General features: G+C 35.0%; 1 protein-coding gene across 1 annotated transcript; it reads right to left on the minus strand.

The window, feature by feature from the left end:
• Positions 1–238: 238 nt before the first annotated feature.
• Positions 239–25,217, minus strand: LOC128208305 (BRO1 domain-containing protein BROX-like). Its single transcript, XM_052911863.1, has 10 exons — positions 25,061–25,217; positions 23,003–23,200; positions 22,580–22,675; positions 21,516–21,588; positions 17,887–18,004; positions 12,979–13,068; positions 12,574–12,659; positions 11,033–11,265; positions 6,037–6,199; positions 239–3,801 (listed from the first exon to the last, which is right to left on the minus strand). Exons 1-10 carry the CDS (start codon positions 25,159–25,161, stop codon positions 3,691–3,693), a joined length of 1,269 nt encoding a protein of 422 aa, XP_052767823.1. The 5' UTR covers positions 25,162–25,217; the 3' UTR covers positions 239–3,690.
• Between the last annotated feature and the right edge of the window lie 823 nt (positions 25,218–26,040).

Genomic DNA, 26,040 nt, shown 5'->3' on the forward strand with positions numbered 1-26,040 from the left:
ATGTTGGATTTCTTAAATACCATTCAAACAGTCACAAGGCTCATTCTTTCCAGGTTCCCTTCATACAGTACTTTTTGGTTCCTTTTTTTAGTATAATTGTAAAGTAAGTTTTAAAAAAATATTATGTAACACCTTAAACGAATTAATATAAATAGCAGGAGCATGATCATTGACTTATGCACGTCAGCATCATTTCAATCTTTTAAGTATTTCTCTCTATGAAAAAACATTGCGTGGCAACTGGTTTGATGTATTTATTGTTGGTATGAAGCATTGTACATGGAAATATTTCATTTTATTTTTACGCATATCCAAAGAACATGTTGATGCAAATAAATTTAATATCCTTGAAAATGTGACAAAAAAAATAAACAAAGTTATTACTTGCATGTCTGGGAGTTCGGTTTGACATTTTGATGCGCTGTCTGTAAGCAGTTTTTGTCTAGATACTAGTATGATGTTTGTCAACCTCCATTTAAATGGTTTACATTCTTGATGAAATTGAATCATACTTACAGTACATTTATGAGAATAGAAAATAATTTGTCTGTGAAACAATTAAAAAAATAATATTGTTATATCTAATAAGTGTTCGGAATTATATATTGTCCAATAGGATCGCCGTATTTTTCAAATCTGCCATATATTTATTTTGTTATATCAGCAATCAGCCATACTTAATTTTAATCCGGTGAAACTGTATATTTAAAGAGAGGCTTGGCTAAGTTGTAGAGAAAATAATGATCTTGTAGGCTAAAACAGGTAAATACAATCGGTATGTATTTACCAACATAAATGGTTATGCGTAGTCACATTCAACAATTCATTTTGGTAAATACATACAAATATATCTTTTAACCATAACTAGCTAGGTTTTAGAAAGGACAGGGTGCTGCAGAAGGGGGGCAGGGTGCTGCAGAAGGGGGCATGGTGCTGCAGAAGGGGGGCAGGGTGCTGCAGAAGGGGGACAGGGTACTACAGAAGGGGGGAGGGTGCTGCAGAAGGGGGACAGGGTGCTGCAGAAGGGGGCAGGGTGCTGCAGAAGGGGGGGGGCAGGGTGCTGCAGAAGGGGGGGGGGGGTAGGGTGCTGCAGAATGGGGGCAGGGTGCTGCAGAAGAGGGACAGGGTGCTACAGAAGGACAGGGTGCTGCAGAAGAAGGACAGGGTGCTGCAGAAGGACAGGGTGCTACAGAAGAAGGACAGGGTGCTGCAGAAGGACAGGGTGCTACAGAAGGACAGGGTGCTACAGAAGAAGGACAGGGTGCTGCAGAAGGACAGGGTGCTACAGAAGGACAGGGTGCTGCAGAAGAAGGACAGGGTGCTGCAGAAGGGGGCAGGGTACTGGAGAAGGGGGCAGGGTACTGAGGGTAAGAAGGGCACATTGTATTGGGGGCTATAAAGAACTAGAACATTATGAAAACATTAGGAATTGTGTTTAATTAAAGTAATATTAGGTTTCAACTCCCAATTATGTTAAAGGGACAAGATGCCAGATGATACTATTGCAGGAGAAAAAGGAAATTGTCAAAAACTTACATTACATTGACATCATGTGTACAACGCATTGAATTTTACTTACTGATGTATCACAACCCTTACGACACATGCATCTTTCACAGTTAATGCACATTTTTCCAATTTAGAATTTACAACACATGTCTACCACATAAATCCCAGTAATTTAAAAATAGCTTGGGTATATTTATCTGCACTCATAATTAAACTGGGAAACTGTTATGCACCTTTTTAAATAGGGAAACAGATGGGACAGCAACATAATTGTTGCTTTTATTATTTTAACCAAGTCAAGTGACTTATCATCGGCCTCCTACAAGGTCTTGTTGACAATTCTGAGGAAATACTGTATTTGCCGATTTTTTTATCATCTGGTGTCTAGCCCCTTTAAGTGTGTATGTGTTTTAATGGTATTATAAGTTTCAATCAAAACAAAAGAACTCAGACAGTCTTAAGCATTTATTTATATAAAGGCAGAAGGGTGCCCATGCTGGTCTGCATGAGGGCAGAAGGGTGCCCATGCTGGTCTGCATGAGGGCAGAAGAGTGCCCATGCTGGTCTCCATGAGGGCAGAAGGGTGCTACCACCAACTCTTTAGCTTAAACCCTTCCATTACATAATAATTTGCATGCACTGTTACAATAGAAACACTAAAAGCAATCCAATTAAAAAGGTTCAGTTGGTTTTATTAAATGATATGAATACATGTATGGCATGTAAAAACTCCCAAACACCAACTAAAGACAGCCCACATGGAAACCAATCTGGCAGAATGTATCTTTAAGTAAATTTATGCTACTGAGCTCTCTCATAGAAATATAAAATGTTACATTGAAACTGAAATAAAAACAAAGTATAACACTTTAAAATAAAATAAACCATTTAAAAAATGAAGGACATTGAACTTTCACCAGAATTCCTTGTTGGAAGCAATTTCTAACAGCTATTTACTGCTAAAACAAATACTTCCAGCAATAAATAAAGTTGGAGCTTGAACTGCGTTAGTTGAAAACATATCGAAAGCCCGTTATTAAAAATGACACAAAGTTTACATAGTTTCATGTTCGTGTTCATATGTGATGCTTTACCAATAACAACTTGTTAGTATATGTTTCAGTTTTAAAAAATAGTTATAGCAATCAATTTTACCTATAATTAGATATGTCACGTGTAATAACAGTTTCAGTTGACCAGGCTGATGATTAACTTGCATCATTTAATTTTATAATCATTCTTCCATTATAGACTATATAATCTGAATAATCATTTGATAACATAACTGTACTAACAGTTAATTACTTGTGCTGGAAATTAATAAATAATGTAATATATATATTGTAATACATCAATAACAATACAAGTATTTACACAACAGTCATTATCAAAAACAAAGAGTAATCAACATTGTTCTGAATTGTGAAATCTCTCTACCGGTCAAGTACCCTAAACTGGCCGGTACTAAAACCCTGGCTAGAGCTCTTCTGCAGCCTTAATTAGTAATTTAAACCCATCAGAATGAGTGTGTCAAAAGGTGTATACATAAACTCAATCACCCCTCTAACAATATCTATTCACCATAAATGAGACTTTGTTTACATGTTGTCAAAGTTTTCACAAGGGGAAATGACTTCCTCAATGCGTACACAAAGTTGGGTTTGTGGCATGGAAACAGTTTGTCAATATTCTGTTACATACATGTAGCCCTTACAATAAGTTTGTATCTAATTCTCTTTTTGTTGCTTTCCAATTTGAAAATTCTAATTAAAATTGCTATCTCATAAAATAAACCAATTTTTAGGTAATCTTGAAAGGAAGAATGCCTTAATTTACCTGGCTACATTTGCGTTAAAATAAATTTACTTTCAAACGATTAATTTTTTCTTGGGTGAAAACGTAAGTGAAGTACCAAAGCATATTCATGCTGATTTTTCATAAAATTGTTTCAACTTTAAGAATAATGTTGAAGAAAAACCTCAAGAAGTGGCCAGATTTAGGTACCTGACCAGTAAGCAACAAGAAAGTGCCAGATTAAGGTACTTGACCAGTAAGCAACAGGGCAGATCTTATCACAACAAATATTTCAATTTTTGGTCCACTGTTGAAAACATAGCTTTCAACCTTCGTGACCTTGACCACTGTATCAGATGACCTTGACCTTATTCACCCAAGGTCAGATCAAGACAGTACACAGCCACTGCTGTTCTTGGGGTCCTTGTCTGACATTGGAAACTCTTTTTCCTTCACAGGTGGTAGGTCTTTGGGTTTCTCTTCTTTTTCACCTGGTAGCTGCAAACACAGATAATATGGATCATTTTTTCATGTAGGTTGGCTTTAATTGTCATATTCATTCTTTAAATGAAACCATGATAATAAATATATTTTAATAGATCCAAATGAAAGAAAATATATTATTAATGGATCTAACAAGCCGCAAAAGCTAAATAAAGTGAAATGTTACTAAGAACATGACTGTGTACTCTCATGTTAAGCCAAGTGTAATTCTAGCGGAAACAAATGAGAAAATAATGAATTCCAGAATTATTTTTTTTAATTCAATTCTGCATTGAATGGTCGGTCAACAGAAGGCAGCCAGTTTCTTGAAAAAATGTTGATGTCTGTCTGAAGAAGGTTAATAATTATGCCTTTAAACCTTTGAGAACAATATCTATATGAAAAAATGCAGAAACAAGTACAGTAACTGTTGAAAGTTTTAACATAAAACATGTTTAAAGGCACAGGGTCAACGCCAAAGACATAAAACACACAAAAAAAAAACAATCCCAAGCCAAAAACATGGAATAACAGCACTAAGCTCCACAAACAACACACTACATATCTTATATAGAAAAACTAGGGCTGTTTATTAAGAATTGTTAGGTAACTCATAAACCTACATTTCCTGCTTCAAAAATAAATGTACATTGTGTATTTCAAATATTGACTAAAAATTCTTCATAATTAACAGGAAATATTGCTTCTAATAGATAAAACACATTTTGGTTTCTTATCATGCCAGACTATAATTTGGTTGAATAACTTTTACGTTGAATAATATCTTTTACTGGAGTAAATACTTCAATACTTTGTTAAACTTTGGAATTGTATACTTCAAAGCTATTTTTTACACTAATAACAAATCCTAGAAACCTGAATAATAAATCATTTGAACTGTTTCCCAATAAAGACTCTTTTTTTCAACTACTATGGGGTCTTATCTTACAGAATTACATCTTAAACTCTGCATCCTAATGAAAACTGATGCAATAATCCCTTTAAGGTCATTTTTTCCACTTAAATACAATAAAATAGAGGTTTGTATAGAATATGATTCAGAAATTCTATGCTTGATATTCCGCACAATGGATTCCAGATATATCTAGGCAGAAGGGCTTTTTTTCAAAGTGAGCACAGTGATTTGAATGACTGTTTGCATCCTAATGTTGGAGTGTCTGGATATCTGAGTATAAAAAAATCAAAACATTTCTTGGGAATCATATTCAAGGTATATTTCCCCTTTCAACACATGCAATTGCAAAAAAGGCAATACTATCAATTCAACTGCACCTTAAATTCTGTCATAAAGATATACACATATATATGATATTCACTCTACAGCTTTCACTGCCAGAGGTGCATGAAAAAAGTCCCACCAAGTGAATACACGTGAGCATTTGTTATTACACTATTATTTGCCCAAGGGAATGATATGATACCCATCAGCAAATACATTATAATATTTACACCTCAACTTCCATTCCATAAATAAATTGCCTTTCAGCAATTGGGGTTATCATCCGATGAACGCAAAATCTTCGGATATGTTAGGATCGCAATTCATCGCATAACAATATACATGAACAGTGTTGATCTTATTATTGTCTGTATTGTGTTGGCACGTCCCGTAAAATATGAATCAGCATTTTAGAAAGTGTTAATTTATGACATCTCAAATGTACTGATAAAGTAGTTTTGACTATGACTCTCATGCCTATATATTTTAGTTTCTTGCAGTAAAAGAATTTCAGTAATTTCTTCTTGGAAATACTTGCCTTATGTATTTGCTCTTTCAATTTTACGTTAAAAAGTGATTTCTAGTGGTTGATCTTTTTCCGCGTTATTGTGACGTCATTTGATAAAATGTTTTCGGTAACAGTCGGGTTGTTCTATTTACAGAATGGGTAAGAAAGGATAACTGAAAGGTTTTCTTAAATGGAATGAAGTATTTTTTTTAACAATTCTTGAATGAAAGAATGAACTTTTGGTATAAATATAAGTAATGAATTGCGGGATTGATGTCATTATCGGGGATATGAACGCAATTGGGCCAGTCAAAGTACGTGTTCATACCCCAATAATGACATCAATCCCGCGATTCATTCCTTAACACAGCACAATCATAACATTATTTGCTTTATGCTTTTAATATTCTTTGATAGTATTTTAGTTTTAGTTTTTTATTATTAATACTCATATTTACACACAAGACATTTATCATGCATCTGTGGACACACCCCCTCTTACCTGAGGTCCCGGTTTGGGAGCCATCTTTGCATCCATCTTCTTATACACCTCCAAGGACCACAGGGGACTCAGCTCTGGAGGTTTGTAGTCCTCGGGGCTTACAAGGCCATATGTGGCCTTCAGCTCAAGAATCGGAGGGTCATACGCTACCTTCTGGTGGTATCTGGAATGAAGTAAATAACTTTTATGCTACAATCTGGTTGTATCTGGAATCAAGTAATAAATGGCTTTAATGATTTATTCTATTGGTATATGAAATGTAATTAATGGCTTTGAAGCTATATTCTTGTGGTATCTAGAATGTAAAAAATGGCGTTTATGCTATATTCTGGTGGTATCTAGAATGTAAAAAATGGCTTTTATGCTATATTCTGGTGGTATCTGGAATGTAATAAATGGCTTTAAAGCTGTATTCTTGTGGTATCTGGAATGTAATTAATGGATTTTAAGCTATATTCTGGTGGTATCTTGAATGTAAAAAAAGGCTTTTATGTTATATTCTGGTGGTATCTTGAATGTAAAAAAAGGCTTTTATGTTATATTCTGGTGGTATCTGGAATGTGGTGGTATCTGGAATGTAATAAATGGCTTTTATGCTATAATCTGGTGGTCTATAATCTGGTGGTATCTGGTATGGAAAAATGGCTTTCATGCTATATTCTGGTAGTATCTGGGATGTAAAAAATGGCTTTTATGCTATATTCTGGTGGTATCTGGAATGTAATAAATGGCTTTTAAACTGTATTCTTGTGATATCTGGAATGTAAAATATGGCGTTTATGCTGTATTCTTGTGGTATCGGGAATGTAATTTATGGCTTTTAAGCTATATTCTGGTGGTATCTGGAATGTTTTAAACGGCTGGTAAGAGCATTTCAAACCCTGGATGAAATTCTATCAAAAGTTGTCGAGGGCATTTTTTCCATTGAGAATGAATATACAACAATTACTTGTGTAATTTCTGAAATTCCATTTAGGTATGTTTCTCAGATGTTCCAGTATAAAAGACATTATATGAAAAGATGAGGGTTACTTTTGACTTCCCCATCAGTATACAGGGCAAGGGCTCTGAATGTTAAGCATAATATTGCATGGATGAACTGCATACTTCTCTTTCTGTGGTAGAAGTAGGAAGGGCAAAATGAAAATTGACTTAAAGAAACAGTTTAAAATCTGAAATTGAAATAATATTCAGGTCATGTTAAGGATGTTAATTATACACTCGTACAGGAGAAGACAAGAAAGACGAACAAAAAGATCTAGTACATGAAATACCTTTCTGATATTAGAGGGATTGCAGACTGTGTTATTCCTTTTTTTACAAACATGTATATGAAATTCAGTTTTTGAAATTTACTAGCCAAATATGTACAATAGATAGATATGAGTTTGGAGTTTCTAGATAACAGATTAGACATTTAAGTGATTTTCCAGTTTTCCCTGGATTAAGGTAATTAGCCATTTTTCAACCCTAGTGCTTATGCTATCGATGTCTCTTTGAAGTACTTCAGAAGCACTTATGGGTTCATCAACAAAAATAAAGAGACTTGTATTATCTACAAATAGTCTGATATTACATCCGATGTTAACAACAGGAACAACAGCGATGTTATGAAAATTAAAAAAAACAGTAAGTGACATAAAATAGATTCTTGCTGAACTCTAACCTCAAAAAAGGCCAAAAATTGATTCAGAGCCAGATAGAACTACATGCTGCCTGCGATCGGTGAGATAATCATTAAACCATGACAGAATGTTGCCTTGAACACCAGATTCTTTTTACTTGACAAGCAGACTAGTTACAAGAATGTTGACATGTTAAAATGTAATATGAGAACAATTTACAATGTATTAAAAGGTATTAATAAGGAAATGGCAGTTGAAACCATTTTAGCTATTTGATTATGTATTGTGGGTTAAATGGAAAGTCAAAGTGTTTTATTTCTTTAATTTTGAATTTTTTTCAATCTGTCACAAAAGAGTATACAAGATATTTCTCAGAAATTCCCTAATCAAATATGACATTAAAGAGTACTACTATTCATTTGCTATAAAAAATTATATTATCTTTGTCAAAGTAATGTGGCCTCCACAGAAACAGAGATTAATTTCATAACTTCTCAAAGTAGAAAAATATGCAAATTCAGCAATATATGAGTGAATTTGACCACAATAAAATGTAACTTAAAAATGTGTCATTCATGGCAATAAAATTAATGTAAGATTCATTTTATCACATGAAAAGTTTTATTCACATTTCAATTAAAAAGTGTGACATTAAATTAGTAGGACATAATGAAGTCATTGTTGTAATTTACGGGGGTAAAGGGAGAAATGCTGAATCTTATAAGACCTGCAATTTAATACAAAAATATAAGGAACAAATTTACAAAGAGTTATAATGCAAGCCTTTGGCAATATAATGCCAGCCATTGGTGATATGTGGGCCTTTGGTGTACTTTATAACACCATGGTAATAAGTTTCATACAATTTTGCACTAAATGGCATCAAATGTAAGTTAATTGAATCAAACTTGTAGTGTTTGTAAATTGACTGTATCTTGCATTGTACTCTACTTGTATGATAGTGGCTGTATCTTGTATTGTACTCTCCTTGTATGATAGTGGCTGTATCTTGTATTGCAGTCTATTTGTATGATAGTGGCTGTATCTTGTATCAAACCCTACCTGTATGATAGTGGTTGTATCTTGTATTGTACTCTACTTGTATGATAGTGGCTGTATCTTAAATTTTAGTCTATTTGTATGATAGTGGTTGTATCTTGTATTGTAGTCTATTTGTATGATAGTGGCTGTATCTTGTATTGTACTCTTCTTGTATGATAGTGGCTGTATCTTGTATTGTACTCTACTTGAATGATAGTGGCTGTATCTTGTATCAAGCCCTACTTGTATGATAGTGGCTGTATCTTGTATTGTAGTCTATTCGTATGATAGTGGCTGTATCTTGTATCAAACCCTACTTGTATGATAGTGGCTGTATCTTGTATTGTACTCTACTTGTATGATAGTGGCTGAAACGTGTATTGTACTCTATTTGTATGATAGTGACTGTATCTTGTTTTGTACTCTACTTGTGTGTATGTGGCTGTATCTTGCATTGTACTATATTAGTATGATTTTGGCTGAATCATGAAATGTACTCTACTTGTATGATAGTGGCTGTATCTTGTATTGTACTCTATTTGTATGATAGTGGCTGAAACTTGAATTGTACTCTTCTTGTATGATAGTGGCTGTATCTTGTATAATTGTACTCTATTTGTGTGTATGTGGCTGTATCTTGCATTGTACTCTATTTGTATGATAGTGACTGTATCTTGCATTGTACTCTATTTGTATGATAGTGGCTGAAACTTGAATCGTACTCTACTTGTATGACAGTGGCTGTATCTTGTATAATTGTACTCTATTTGTGTGTATGTGGCTGTATCTTGCATTGTACTCTACTTGTATGATAGTGGCTGTATCTTGTATAATTGTACTCTATTTGTGTGTATGTGGCTGTATCTTGCATTGTACTCTATTTGTATGATAGTGGCTGAAACTTGAATTGTACTCCCCTTGTATGATAGTGGCTGTATCTTGTATAATTGTACTCTATTTGTATGATGGTGGTTGTATTTTGTATTATTTGAACAATAATTTTAACATGATGATGTTCAACAAAGTAATAAAAAAAAAATGTCCTTATTAAATAAATTGTTACAATGTCAAGGGAAAATCAGGTTTTGTTCTGTCAGCAAAAAACTGAAACAAATATACAGTGCCCACTTTTCCAGCATGATGATAACATACAAAGTTTACATGTGCGAACACACAATACCTCAATGCTAACTATCACACTAACCTAACAACCTGTAACTGTCACTGCATAACGATGCTGACTACGCCAACATCACAAAGGCTACGACATTACCTCATCTTTTTCTTCAAAAACCGTTATGCTAATAAATGCTTTTTCATTTGATATAATCCTATAGCAAATTGCACATGAAAGTCATGGCCACAATGTTTTATTCTACCTGCTTATTTTGAATTTGTGTATTGCCAATGAATGTCAGACATTAAATGAATACTCTACAAGCCTAGCTGAACACATTTTTTTTCAATCTTATACAGAATATTTCAGTTATAATAAACCATAGCTCGAATACTGTTATTTTCCTACTTTATGACAATTTAAGAAAAAGGGGCATAGAATATAACCTTTAACTAAGTGGTTTAAAAAGATGGCTGCAGGCAAATGCCAACACTTTCCTCGTAGGTAAATAATTTCTGTAAGCCAACAAAGGGGCATAGCTGATCATAAATAAAGGAAGAAGTATGGGCACTGCTGTACACGTATGAATTTACTCTGACAACATAATATGTACCATGATTCATCTGAATATTTCGATCGTTTTTTTAAGAGGGAAAGTTTTCGCTGACAACAAGGCATTGACCATACTTCAACATTTTTTTCTTCTATAAACATATGAGCTTAACAAAGAAAATTTAGTACACTTTACCTAACAAAGTATGTTCAGACCTTCACACTTCATAACCTGTATTCAATATTTGAAGGAAATGTTTTTAGAATAAGTTTGAAATTCTGTACTGGACTATCTGGGGTTGATGGACCTATCATTGAAACCTGTTGGCTTAATATTCAAGGAATAGGCCAAAATACTTTGAGCCTCATGAATATCAAGCCAAGCCATAATGCTAACAAAGAGTAACAAAATTGATCCTTGACATCCAGACAGTTCGAGCCAACGAGGAAATCAATCCAAGCGAAATAGAGCCAAAAGGTTGACTACACTTTATTTTAAATTAAAAACAAATGAAGTACAATAAAATTAACTGTTGACAGTGTTGTTCATGTTTTCAACCACTTCTTACAAAGGCATTTTTTCTACAAGGCGAAAATATTCAAATTGTATCGATGAAAAATTATTCTTTTTTAGATATAACCGCTGTTGGCAATGACTTACATGAGTCCATTTTCTCTTTCACATTTGTCGAGAGTTCTCTTCATCACTGGTCCAAGACGCCTGAAGAAGATGTGGTTGAGTGGTTTTGCCTGTGTGCCAGGTCCCTTGGTGCTGGAGTAATCCTTGCATATGACGGCAGACTTGTCATAGCTGGAGATACCCTCCTGCAGACCCCGAATAGCCTCCCCACACTTGTCCTGGGCCAGTAGGCTTTCGGCATTATAGCAGTGGGCCTACAAGGAATGGCATGACTTTGTGTATCATTTATATTACAGCAATGATGTACTTGTCAGCTGTCCAGGCATGATATAGCTGTCATACTGAAGGATACATAACAGACAAATTAAGGTTTACATTATTCTCATGTGTTCTCTCAACAATATCCCTGCATCCAACCCCTGGTATTGCTACATGATACCCCTGTACATCTCTGGTTGTTTTAAAATGTTCTAGACTATTAAATGTGAAATTAAACTTATGACTTTAATTTTGCTTTGACTGCTTAGTTCTTAATGTTTAAGAACATACGCAATAATTTTACGTACTGTGTAAACATTTTCTGCTATTCATAATGAAACTTCTTCTGAAATACTGCTTTTTTCCTCTGATAAATCACAGGTGTGGAACAATGTGAGGCTTAGTGAATGTTTTCCACTTTCCTTGAAAATATTTCTGTAACTTATTGCAAGTTTGGTCATATTTAGCTATCTTGGAACCATTATATACACTTGTGAATAAAAATCTTGTTTCAGATCAGTCTGTAAACAACTCAAATTTCAATTTCCATATATAACCACACAAATGTTCACCTTAACCATATCCTTGTATGGTCATTACTTTACAACATCATAACAAAGACTTGTGTCATGGATTTGAAATACAAAAGTTGATTCTCATAGGAAGAGTAAAACAACCTGTTAATTCTTAAACGCCTGTCATGACTCTTGCTAAGAGTTGCAGTGAGTTCATAACTTGCCTCTAATGCCATGGGATAGTGCATAATATCTTCTGTTGTCTTATGTTCTCACTATCAAAAATTAACTCAGAGTCGAAACAACAAGTTACGACACAAAGAGGAAAACAAACAACTTGTGATACACAAGTGTTCTATGAGTATTGTACACATTCAGGTGTGGGTGTCTATCAATATCATTTAGAGAAGCTGCATCATTTTTAAGCATTCATTTTTCTATGTTCTAGTATAATTAATATCAAAGTCACATTAAATGAACCGTTATATGTAATATTTAACAGAGTTGATAGAGGTAGTTTTACATACTATTTTCCCTTCTCCAACCCCTGTCCTGATTGCATTATCGGTGTTTCATTTCTTGTCAAAATATTTTATATAGGGTAAAAAAATCGAGAGAAATGCCTTTGGCTTCTGCATGAATACACAAAACCATGTGATCAACCTGACATGTACCCAAAACAATTCAATTTAAAACTGCATTTATATGTCATAAATTCACAACATACATAATATCAATATACGCCATCAATTATTTATGGATCAACGAAAGATACAATATCCATCTCACGTGTGCAATGTAGAAATCTGACTTCAGTTGAAAATATTTCCTCCATTTGCCGACAAGTTTGGCATCCAGACTAGCCAGTGCATCATCTGTAATTTAGATGGAAAAAAAGGCTTAGTATGTATTTCCTTCCAATGACTATCAATTACATGTGCGTATTCCTATTTTATAAGGAGAATGAACACATTTAGCAACTTTCAAACATTCAAGGTTTTGTCCCAGTGAATTTCTGCTACTGTATAAGCTATTTTTACAACTGGGCTTGTCCTAGAACTTCCGTGTGAATATAAGTTGTCGTTATTTGAGAGTTTTGCTGTAAAAGAAAAGCATAAAATAAACTTAGAAAATATACTTAAGGTTTTTATCATCTTAACATTCAAACAAGAACAGTAAAAATATCTTCACTACCAGCCCTCCTGAATAGTTGGCCCGTCTCATTGGCGAGAGCAGCAATGAGGCCCGGGGAGTGTTTCAACTCTATGGCTCGTGCCAACGTCACTAAAACATAAAAAAACAATCTCATTTATAAACATAATATATACATTCACTAAACCACTATAAACAATCAATTGTAGCTATAAATCAAATAGGAAATCTACATATGGCCCATGTACAATCTCTAAACATCCATTCACAAATTAACATACAAGTTGCAGAGTAAATTTCAAACACTTTTTGATTTCTAAGATGCCACCTCATCTGTTGAGATATATCCAATATTTTTACAGAAACCTTGAACTCTTTTTTATATAGAAAGATATACAATAAGCTGAAATTAAATAATATATTTTTGTTTCGTATGGTTCCATAATAGGTGTACACATGGGGTCAGATTCTAGTGTGACAGTAGTAGTTCCTGAAATTTCCTGGATATGACATCAAAAATTATCAATTGTTTTTTCTGTTTGCTATTTAAAAAGTTCAAACAAATTAAACATGACAATAACCTGACTGATTCTCAACACCAACTTAGAAAACAAATTAAAAATCCTGACTGTCTGAAATCTATTCCTGTCCGAGATCCATCCCCCCAACTGGTATTCCCCAAAGTTCATGAAGACTGATTATGTTTGTAGGGTTTTAGGTAAAGAATTATTGAAGGGTGCTGAACCCAGTCTTTGTTTTTGGTAGCACCCTTCTGCCCTCATGGTGATCAGTAAGGGCGCCCTTCTGCATTCATATAAATAAATGCGTTAGAGTAAGACTGTCAACTATTTTGTTTCTTTTGATTTTACTTATATTGAATATGATTATATATATACATACATGTACACCCTTTACATATTTGGCAGTTATAACCTATCATAACTTCAATTTAAGGCAATTCCTAACATATTCTGTAAAATTAATAATGTTCATAGAATTACTTCCCAATACAACATGCTCTTTTCTCCCTTAGTACAATGTCCCTTTCCTTCAACACAATGTCCATTTTAAAACCTGACCAAATCCCTAATGCTTTTAGAGGATTTCATTAACAATCATAAATCACTTGTCAATGCTTCCACCCTGGTTTATAGTGACTAATTGACTATCAAACACATAAAAATACTCAGTATTTAAAGGAAGTAACAAATCAAAGTATTGTTTTTACTTAAAGTAAGTAATTGGTTTATTGGGAATTAAAGTAAAATGTTTAAAATGTTTAAAAACAATTTAAAAAGCACATCCTTAAACTTAGGTGCTTGTTCACAATATTCAAAGATTGAAGCATCAGAGGACTTTATATTATATTCTTACCAGTTCTCCACATTTCTTTCATGAATACATATCACCTCTACCTTTTCAAGGTTGATGGCAGCTTAGAAATAGCCTTGAAGCAACCTTGGGCATTCAATAATTTCTTCAATCCAATTTCTTTAATAAATTACTGTAAAATGTTATTGCTCAGTTGGTATTGCATTTCCTGCTTCTTCAAGTGAAGAAAACATTTAAATTTCTGTGATATTTTTAATCATATTTTATTAAAGAGTCAAAAAACAAAATTTAATCCATTAAAATGTAAAGGTGGAAAGTAATTGTTTGACACATAATACCACTTAACAATCTGTGTCCTTCACTTAAACATTCCACAGATTAAACAGTGTTCAAAGCAATTGAAATGCTATAAATAGGCAAAACCTGTCTACTGTTCTTACTTCTTCCTTATATTTTGAGAAAAATCATGGCATTATATTACAGTGCTTATCAAAAATTAGGGAAACACACAAAACATGACTACAGAAAATACGAAAATTATATTCTGGCCAATATAATGGTAGCAATTTTACCACACATTTTTAAAAATATCAAAGGTATAAGCCTTGTGGTTTGAAACAAGAAGATTTTATAAATATTTCTTAAATGAGTCTCTAGGAAACTTGTAACCCCCAGGGCAGTGCCAGTTTTGACCCCAGGAGCATTATTTGAACAACCATGGTAGAGGACCACTAAATTATGCCTTATTCAAAATAGCAAGGGTCTGCATAGCTGGTTCAGACAAAAAGATTTTCAAACATTCCCAATTTAAGTATACCAAACCTGTGAACCCCAGGGGATGGCCAGTAATGACCTCAGGGACTTAATTTGAACAAACTTTCACAAGCAATTGTGTTAAGATGGATGCGCGAACACACAAAATGATTTTCAAACATTTCCGGATTTAAGTATACCAAACCTATGAACCCTGGGGCGTGGCCAGAAATGACCCCAGAGGCATAATTTGAACAAACATTCACAACCAATTGTGTTAAGATGGATGCGCAAACAACAGACACTTTGGTTAATAGAGCTAATAAAAAATGCACCATTACAAATAAGCGTGCTTCAGGGTCACGTCAGGTTATAATAACAAACCCTGCAGGCGATGGGACACTTGCGGTCGGTAATAATTTCTGGAACATCTTGGGCTAAACTCAGAGTGAATATCATTATGCTACCTTCCTACCAGACCCACACTTATCTGATAAATATAGCGATCTAAAAATAGTTATATTCTGCTAAAAATAAAATGCCGGCATACAGAATTACAGCGCGGAAATAGCCGAACAAGCAAAAACTCCTACTCGGAATGTAATACAACCAATCTATTTTTATGGGTTTGACGTCATTCTGCCAAACATACCGTATTTTCTCGACTATAAGACGGGGAAATTGGGTCCCGATTTTTACCCCCAAAGTAGGGGACCCGTCTTATAAGCGGGTCGATAAAATATTAAAAAAAGATTCAAGTCAAAATCAGTAAAATTTTACAAAGGGTATTCGTCTATCCAGTATATCGTCTGCTGATACCTGCTGATACAAGTATGGGGCAATTAAGTAAACAACAACACAAAATCTCTTCACCGCGCGTGCTCTGACGTCACACAGTGTACCGTTATATCAGCATTTTTTCTCATGGCGCGTGTCAGTATAATTAGTTTGACAGATATATCAAATCAATAAATTGGAATCTTAATATGATGTAGGTACCTAACTGTCAATTTGATTAAGCAAACAAATGGCAATGTGAATATGAATCCTTTATGTTCGTCGCCAATCAAGGGACAATATTGCCTAAAGCATTATTGCTAAACAAACACCTATTCATGCCTCGGCTTTTCGCAGTTATGTTATTGAAGCCATTTATTTTGCCGAAGAACTTCATTGGTGTCTTCAATAAAAAAAAACTAAAACATACATATGTTGTTATTGATGAATTATTACAATTCCGATAAGTAACGACCTGTCCTGCAAACTTATGTACTCATTTTTAACCTACCTCCAAATAGAGAGCTCACAGTTGACCGCCATTTCCTTTGGGTAAAACAAAAACAGTTACCGCGAAAGTCGATAATTGTCCGTTGAGCTTGAACATTTTTACACATTAGGAAGAATTTTAGCATTTTAGATTTGCTTAAAAATTGACCCCGTCTTATAAGCGAGTCGAAACAAAAAGCACCAGATTTCATGGGCAAAGTTAGGGGGCCGTCTTATAAGCGAATCGCCTTATAGTCGAGAAAATACGGTAGAGCGCATTGAGACAAATAATGGGTTAAAACGACATGAATAGAATCAGTTCTTTGGAGTTTGTGGCCTTAAGACTACCTGCGCGCATGTTTACAGACGCACTGACGCACGCACGGACGCACATACGACATACACACTCAAAAAATTATTAAATGCAATAAAGTAATACATCGACACTCATTTATTCAGATAGGAAACTATGAAGTAGGAAAAAAGACCTTTTGATTCTATTATGTTATGGCGACAACATTGCGAGCTTCACCCTACCCTGGCTGACATCACCCACACATGCATGTTTTTATAGCTGCATAGGAGGCATAAGAAATTAACATAAAAACATGTTGAAATTCTTTGATGGAATGATTTGTTTTTCATGTAAATTTACCATTCAAACTTCATCTAGAATTGCCAATTTTCATTTATGATACTCAATTGCAATGTGGCATTGTGCTAATTGGTAAACAAACGGACATAAGTTAAGGGACCTTTGATCAATTAACAAATTAAGACCACACCAACTAGATCCCCCCCATCAATTAACACATACTTGTTTAATTTGACGATCAGCCAATCATTACAATAGCAGCTAAGCATGCGATTATACTGCCGATAGGCCTTCAGGCTATTGGCCGACTATTACAAAAGCCCAAATTGTATATATCTATATGGATTTGACAAGACTCGTCACTGCAGGGATTAAGGCATGTCGGTGCAATTAACGTGTGTCAGTAATTAGCCTCAGAGCGGGAAGGCACATAGGGCCCTAAAAGCTACAATACAATCTGTTTCCATGATTGTTTTTTTTTCGCACTTTGCCACTTTCTTTAATACTTTGCTAAAGGTGTTGACATGTATAAAAAAGAAACATACTTAGGTTGCTTATCTAAAGTAACATGGTTTGCAAAAACCATTGCACTTTTTACAACCTATGAAAAAAGGCACTGTTAACAAGCATCGTGGCTTTCTGTTTTGACATTTTTCATTGCGTCTTATCTATGGTATATGAGGTTACAAGTTTCTATTCTGATTATTCATCTGTTGTTTTTTTCCTGCATCCTTTCTATGGGTGTGTCCTATAAATGGTCATTTACGGTACTTCTAATAATCTAGTCTTAGAAATTCAGATTAACATGAGTTGGCCTGCATTTCTATATTCTTTACAAATTACAAAAACATATACAAGTCCAACTCACTAAAGGCACAGGAATTTTTACATTTACTACTATTCAAAAATAAATATAACCTGGTTTTTGCCTTTGGGCTAGTGAACATTTTTATCACTGCTAACATAGTTTAATCAAAACACATTAGATTGCCCAAAATACTGACCCTCCTGAGCTTCGGCAGTACACTGGTTAATGTATGCGTCGAGCATCCGTGAGTCTGTATCTATGGCTGATGTGTCCCCTGAACTGTCCATGGAGGATAACTGTGGCACCAGTTCATTCTGAAGTTAAACAAAGCAATCTTTAAAATCTGTTTCACAAAAAAGAATATCCCATGTTTCTATGGTAAAATGTAAATAAAAGAGTGACATGTGTATCGGGCTGTATCAAGCTAGAAAACAATTGCCTGCTATCAAAGTGGACTGGGTTCATACTTATAAAAGTGAATGAAGCAACATATGAGTGGACAGGGGTCGTACTAATGCAGCGAATGAAGCAACATATGAGTGGACAGGGGTCGTACTTATCTAGTGATTGATGCAACAAATGAGTGGACAGGGGTCGTCCTAATCTAGTGATTGATGCAACAAATGAGTGGACAGGGGTCGTACTAATGCAGCAAATGAAGCAACATATGAGTGGGCAGGGGTCCTCCTAATCTAGTGATTGATGCAACAAATGAGTGGACAGGGGTCGTACTAATCTAGTGATTGATGCAACATATGAGTGGACAGGGGTCGTACTAATGCAGCGAATGAAGCAACATATGAGTGGACAGGGGTCGTACTAATGCGGCGAATGAAGCAACATATGAGTGGACAGGGGTTGTACTAATGCAGTGATTGATGCAACATATGAGTGGACAGGGGTCGTACTAATGCAGTGATTGATGCAACAAATGAGTGGACAGGGGTCGTACTAATCTAGTGATTGATGCAACAAATGAGTGGACAGGGGTCGTACTTATCTAGTGATTGATGCAACAAATGAGTGGACAGGGGTCGTCCTAATCTAGTGATTGATGCAACAAATGAGTGGACAGGGGTCGTACTAATCTAGTGATTGATGCAACAAATGAGTGGACAGGGGTCATACTAATCTAGTGATTGATGCAACAAATGAGTGGACAGGGGTCGTACTAATCTAGTGATTGATGCAACAAATGAGTGGACAGGGGTCGTACTTATACAGCGAATGAAGCAACATATGAGTGGACAGGGGTTGTACTAATCTAGTGATTGATGCAACAAATGAGTGGACAGGGGTCGTACTAATCTAGTGATTGATGCAACATATGAGTGGACTGGTGTCATACTAATGCAGCGAATGAAGCAACATATGAGTGGACAGGGGTCGTATTAATGCAGCGAATGAAGCAACATATGAGTGGACAGGGGTCGTACTGATATAGTGATTGATGCAACATATGAGTGGACTGGTGTCATACTAATGCAGCGAATGAAGCAACATATGGGTGGACAGGGGTCGTACTAATGCAGTGAATGAAGCAACATATGAGTGGACTTGTGTCATACTAATATAGTGAATGAAGCAACATATGAGTGGACAGGGGTCGTACTAATGCAGTGAATGAAGCAACATATGAGTGGACAGGGGTCATACTAATATAGTGAATGAAGCAACATATGAGTGGACAGGGGTCGTACTAATGCAGCGAATGAAGCAATATAAGTGGACTGGGGTCATACTAATGCAGTGAATGAAGCAACATATGAGTGGACAGGGGTCATACTAATGCAGTGAATGAAGCAACATATGAGTGGACAGGGGTCGTCCTAATCTAGTGTTTGATGCAACAAATGAGTGGACAGGGGTCGTACTAATGCAGTGAATGAAGCAACATATGAGTGGACTGGTGTCATACTAATGCAGTGAATGAAGCAACATATGAGTGGACTGGTGTCATACTAATGCAGCGAATGAAGCAACATATGAGTGGACAGGGGTCGTACTAATGCAGTGAATGAAGCAACATATGAGTGGACTGGTGTCATACTAATAGTGAATGAAGCAACATATGAGTGGACAGGGGTCGTACTAATGCAGTGAATGAAGCAACATATGAGTGGACAGAGGTCATACTAATATAGTGAATGAAGCAACATATGAGTGGACAGGGGTCGTACTAATGCAGCGAATGAAGCAATATGAGTGGACAGGGGTCATACTAATGCAGTGAATGAAGCAACATATGAGTGGACAGGGGTCGTACTAATGCAGTGAATGAAGCAACATATGAGTGGACAGGGGTCATACTAATATAGTGAATGAAGCAACATATGAGTGGACAGGGGTCGTACTTATGCAGCGAATGAAGCAATATTAGTGGACTGGGGTCATACTAATGCAGTGAATGAAGCAACATATGAGTGGACAGGGGTCATACTAATGCAGTGAATGAAGCAACATATGAGTGGACAGGGGTCGTCCTAATCTAGTGTTTGATGCAACAAATGAGTGGACAGGGGTCGTACTAATGCAGTGAATGAAGCAACATATGAGTGGACTGGTGTCATACTAATGCAGTGAATGAAGCAACATATGAGTGGACTGGTGTCATACTAATGCAGCGAATGAAGCAACATATGAGTGGACAGGGGTCGTACTAATGCAGTGAATGAAGCAACATATGAGTGGACTGGTGTCATACTAATAGTGAATGAAGCAACATATGAGTAGACAGGGGTCGTACTAATGCAGTGAATGAAGCAACATATGAGTGGACAGAGGTCATACTAATATAGTGAATGAAGCAACATATGAGTGGACAGGGGTCGTACTAATGCAGCGAATGAAGCAATATGAGTGGACAGGGGTCATACTAATGCAGTGAATGAAGCAACATATGAGTGGACTGGTGTCATACTAATAGTGAATGAAGCAACATATGAGTAGACAGGGGTCGTACTAATGCAGTGAATGAAGCAACATATGAGTGGACAGAGGTCATACTAATATAGTGAATGAAGCAACATATGAGTGGACAGAGGTCATACTAATACAGTGATTGATGCAACATATGAGTGGACAGGGGTCGTACTAATCTAGTGATTGATGCAACAAATGAGTGGACAGGGGTCGTACTAATGCAGTGAATGAAGCAACATATGAGTGGACTGGTGTCATACTAATGCAGTGAATGAAGCAACATATGAGTGGACTGGTGTCATACTAATGCAGTGAATGAAGCAACATGAGTGGACAGGGGTCGTACTAATGCAGCGAATGAAGCAACATATGGGTGGACAGGGGTCATACTAATGCAGTGAATGAAGCAACATGAGTGGACTGGTGTCATACTAATGCAGCGAATGAAGCAACATATGGGTGGACAGGGGTCATACTAATGCAGTGAATGAAGCAACATGAGTGGACTGGTATCATACTAATATAGTGAATGAAGCAACATATGAGTGGACTGGTGTTAATGACTTTTCAAACAGTTTTAACACCATTCAAATTCTAAATGAAAATATCTATTATATATATATATATATATATTTATATATTATATATTCACATCACTTAAAGTGACAAATTTAAAGTGATAAAAATATACAATTATTTAAAATACTATTTAAATCTAGGTTAAAAAATACAACAGATATTAGATTATATTTTTAACACTTAAACACAAATCAAATTCTTAAAATTCTTAATGAAAATAACTGACCTAAATTTAAGTAAATCAAATACCATCATTTTAATGATTACTCCTTATTGACAGTTTGAAGAAATATATAGTCTGATATCAAAGGCGATTGCACCAACTTTGACATAGTTGAAAATTCCTCCAGCTGTCCTCAGACACTTGTGGACATTCTTCGCTTCCTCCATGTTTACCCTAAAATAGAAAGAACAATGCCCAATTTTGTTGATTGAATAAAATATTCTATGATTTTGACTTGCCTTTGATTCTTCTTCAACAACATTTTTTTGTTTAGATAATAATAATCACAAATTATAACACAATGCACACACTCTTGAAACCCTTGAAATCCATTAAATAGCAAAGCCAAATGAACAAATATAATGTATTATTAACTATGACATTTCATTGGGCAAAAACAGGAAAAGACTAAAAGCGCCGCAATGTGACAAAACCAGGTTTTCAATATGGGCAATCAAAAATACATGCCAATTTATTTCTTGAATTAATAAGGAAAACGTAGCAGCATTTATCTGTATTCATTCAAAGGCAATCCCTAGCTAACTTTTCACATGTTTTCATCACTACCCACCAATTCTAAGTTATTGGGTGGAAACCATTTTTCTATTCTAAGTAACAATGACCTCGACCCCCCCCCCCCCCAAGTAATCCAAAGCACACATAAGCTACCTACACACCCATTTTCATCACTTTCCATCAATGCTTGCTAAAGTTATTAGGGTGGAAACCAATGTTTGATACCCGCCCGCCCAACAACATCCTCATACTAATAAACTGGTTTACGTTCAAAACCTAGTTGAAAAATAATACTGTCAAATACTTTAAACAGCACCAAAACCAGATACTAGTACCTGTTTTTATCTGTTTTACCCAGTAGGCTAAGAGACATAACTTAACAAAGTATTTAACATTAGAGATGGAGGGCACGGACCTAACTTCCCTTGCTACACAATTTATTATATTTATGAACAAATCCAGTATAACATGTACATTTAATTGGAATATCCTCATGAGTTTGTTTTCTAGAGAAATAGTTTGAATTAATGCATGATTCCTCAAATTTTGCCAACACCAGCTTTACAGACAATTTAATACATTGACTTTTTGAAAGTTGTTTTCATTATGAGGTGAGCTTATAAATACTGTAAAAAAGTATATGCCTTACTCATCCTGAGCCGCAAACTTGGCAGAGTGTTTGGTGTACCAAAGGGCCAGGTTGATGGCCATGTTAGCGAGCTCAAAGAACACATCCTGCTCCTCTCTGAAAACATTTGGAATTGATTTTAATAGATTCAGAATATGTGACAGCAAAAATATTTTTATTTTTTATATTGGTGAAGTATTGTGCCCCCAAAGCAGGCAATGATAGCTATTTTAAATATACACAGTATGACAATATGTATATGTTGTATATTAATGTTTTTATCTTATTTAAGATATAACTACCTTATATAATTAAGTCCACATTTCATGTTGTGCTCATATAAAATGGTAGAATATTAACAGAAAGTTGATAGCTTTATGCATTGCATTCTTTTGATTAAAAAGCTCACCAGCATACTTTACAGTACAAGACTTGTCTACTTGCATTGGTGTATTTCCTAGAAGTGTTTGTGTCCAGCGGAACTTGACGGCTCGTCTGAGCTTGTTCTCTCCCTCTTCGAATGGCTTAATAAGACCAATCAGCAGAGCGAAATAGTCACATGACACCTTCTCAACTGACGCCTTGTCATGGTTCGGGTCTGTCAACAGCTCTAAAAGCTTGTTTCTGTTCAGTCGCAAGTCACTGGAATTGAAATTGGCAGGTTATTTAATTAAAAGAAATCTTGATAAAATTAATTACTAAAGATATTTTAATTCGGTGAGTAATGAATTATAATAATTTTTAATTTTGTCATGGCTATGTGTGACTTTTGAATGCACATGTTTGAAATATAAATTAATTTCAGCTAAATGTGGTTGCTTCACTAGGGTAATAATTTGGGTGTGTTCATCCAAAAGTCTAATTACGATGAATGTATATATATTACATCCTTCCAAGTGTGTTTGCTTAAAAAAGCATAAGCTCAATATAGCAAAACAATTCTACCATGGGTACTGGATAGAACAACATAACAGTACCCAAAAAATGTAGCAGGCCAAAAACCTTTCAACACTTAAGTGTTTTGAATTGATTATCCATTTAAACAAATGTAAGTCGCATAAGTTCCAATTAAATATTGTCTTCACTTGTTAATAATAATCATTGATATAGTGCCTCTGATTATTTGCATTGTAAAACAGCTGATATTTTACAAGATTCTGAACCATGCCATCTGACATTGACATCATGCGCATGATCAATACGATGAATCTTTCAATTATATGATTTTTATTTTTGGTAGTTAAAAAGAGCCAGTTGCGTTTTGGGGGAAAATCCACAGAAAATATGGCAAGAAGGCATTCAATCATGTGCTGTGAACTTTGAACGCGAGTCTGACCCAAGTCACTTTTAATCGTGACTTTCAGAAAATCTTTAAATAGTAACATAGCTTTTTTTCGGGTGTAATGTTTTTATCAATATTTACACATTATCAAAATAAAATACCATTCTTCAGTCATGAATTATTATGATATTAGTAAACATTGTCAACAACTTCATAAATGCACAGCGTTATGTTTTAAAAGTTATAAAATATTTTTTCACAAGTGGATCTGAAAAATAAATCAAAAGGGAAAAGGAAAAACATTAACAGCAATTTACTATTGCCATCATAATCATTTGAAAATTTTATTCAAGCAAAATTAATTTTAGAATAGATTCTTATCAAGAGTCTGCAGAATTAACCCATCCATGGAACATGACATTTGTAAATCCTCGATCGACTTATCACCCTTAGAGGGTCTAAAATCTGCAGTCAATAAAGTCATTGTGTTTGCAGTGATAGCAAAAATCCGACAGGGAAACGGAAAGTAACATATTGTAGTAATATGGCTTTTTGATGATCTTTTATAGACGTAATAATGCTAAACCCTGAATACCAATCGGAATGATAGGCAATAAAACTAGACCTCGACAATTCCACTTACCTGCTCAAATAAGTGAGTGAATATCGAGGTCGGGCAAGTAATAAATCAATCACACTGGTCGGCCCGGGCCAGTAAGATTCCCCAGATTCAAACCTTACCAGGTAATCCTATCTATTTTCCAAAACGAAATGATTGCAAATACTTTCAGGTTGTAAACAGTCAAATCTTATCCGGAAATGAGACCTCATGATGGGCAAATATATTTTTATGAAATTCACATGGTCAAATGCAGCTGGGAGTAGGTTTGGTATTGGTCCCAGAATGCAGAGACTGTTTTATTGTTTAAATGCTTAGGGAATCTAAGAAAACAAATTATAATACAAATATATGTATATACAAATACTTGTGACCAATGACTCATATTGCAGAAAAGAAAACAATCACAAAAGACTGCTAAATTCAAGTGTCATGTCTACAAAGTTGGGTACAAAATTTACACTTCATGTCTAAATATCTCGAATTTATTACTAAAAATCACATGTCAAAATGAATTGCGAAATTCTGATTCTTTTACAGGTATGATAAAATGAAAGCTACACTTGGTGTTTTTACAGTCTAAGGTTCTCTGATACGTTACCTAAATATTTTTCTTGTTGCTTCATTTGTTGATACCCCAGCCAACTCAAATGTAACTGGGCTCGTCGCTTTTAATGGGTTTCTGTGAAACCAGTACGCCATTTTCTATGTTGACAAATAGTCGAAGGGATGTAACTCTACTAAAACCATTTTAGTAGGCAAAGAGAAACTAGGTAACAACGAAATAAATTTAAACAAGAATACTGTCATGAAGAGTGTAGCCGTATGAACTTAATTAACATGTACCGTCAACCAGTACGTTTTGTTTCATTTGAATATCAAATTGTATTGCTGAGGTCGAGAAAAGTTTAGCTTTTACACAAATTTCTTACTGATAATGTAATATATGGCAGAGATATACTTTTTTGATTACTGGTATACTCAGTATGTTCCTTAAAAAATATAAATAGTTCAAACAAAATATTTGCACAATTATGTAGACATCAAGGCAATGGCATTAATCTGACTTATCACAATGACAAAAGACATTGAAGTTTGTTGTTGTTATTGTCTCTAGAGTGTCATAAATGATATTTTAGAATCAACAAATGAATTAATGAGTTTTAGGTTTAGCGGACGTAAATTTTCATTTCATTTCACTCTTCTTCTTATTTTTCTTCTTCTTCTTCTGAATATTACATCAGATGCCCCTCTCGACACAATGCTTTACACGTAATTGAATACTGAAATATTTATTATGATGTGTTTTCACGGTATCAATTGTTTCAAAATCACTAGAATTGTCCCTGAATGCATACTTTTTCTAAATAAAAAATCGTGTGAGTGTCCTTGCGGAATCCATGAAACTTTTATTCAGTGATAAAGTTGAATAGCATAAGGATATAGAGTTTTATATTGCATAAGATACGTGTTTAGAAGTGAAACATATATTACTCATTTATCCTATCAAGTTTCAATTTCTGTCCAATTACTTGGCATTTTTGTGGCGAGGTGCATACTAAGAAGCTTGAAAAAGTACAA

This window comes from Mya arenaria, chromosome 11 (assembly GCF_026914265.1).
Source record: "Mya arenaria isolate MELC-2E11 chromosome 11, ASM2691426v1".
NCBI classification, from domain to species: domain Eukaryota; kingdom Metazoa; phylum Mollusca; class Bivalvia; order Myida; family Myidae; genus Mya; species Mya arenaria.

Excerpts from the sequence above, each read along its gene's own strand:
- LOC128208305 (XM_052911863.1), bottom strand. The coding sequence starts at position 25,161 with ATGGCGTACTGGTTTCACAGAAACCCATTAAAAGCGACGAGCCCAGTT. Across the intron at positions 18,005-21,515 it reads GAATTTTCAACTATGTCAAA|AATGAACTGGTGCCACAGTT; the intron begins GTTGGTGCAATC and ends GTTTAACTTCAG. Across the intron at positions 3,802-6,036 it reads CTCCCAAACCGGGACCTCAG|CTACCAGGTGAAAAAGAAGA; the intron begins GTAAGAGGGGGT and ends CTGTGTTTGCAG.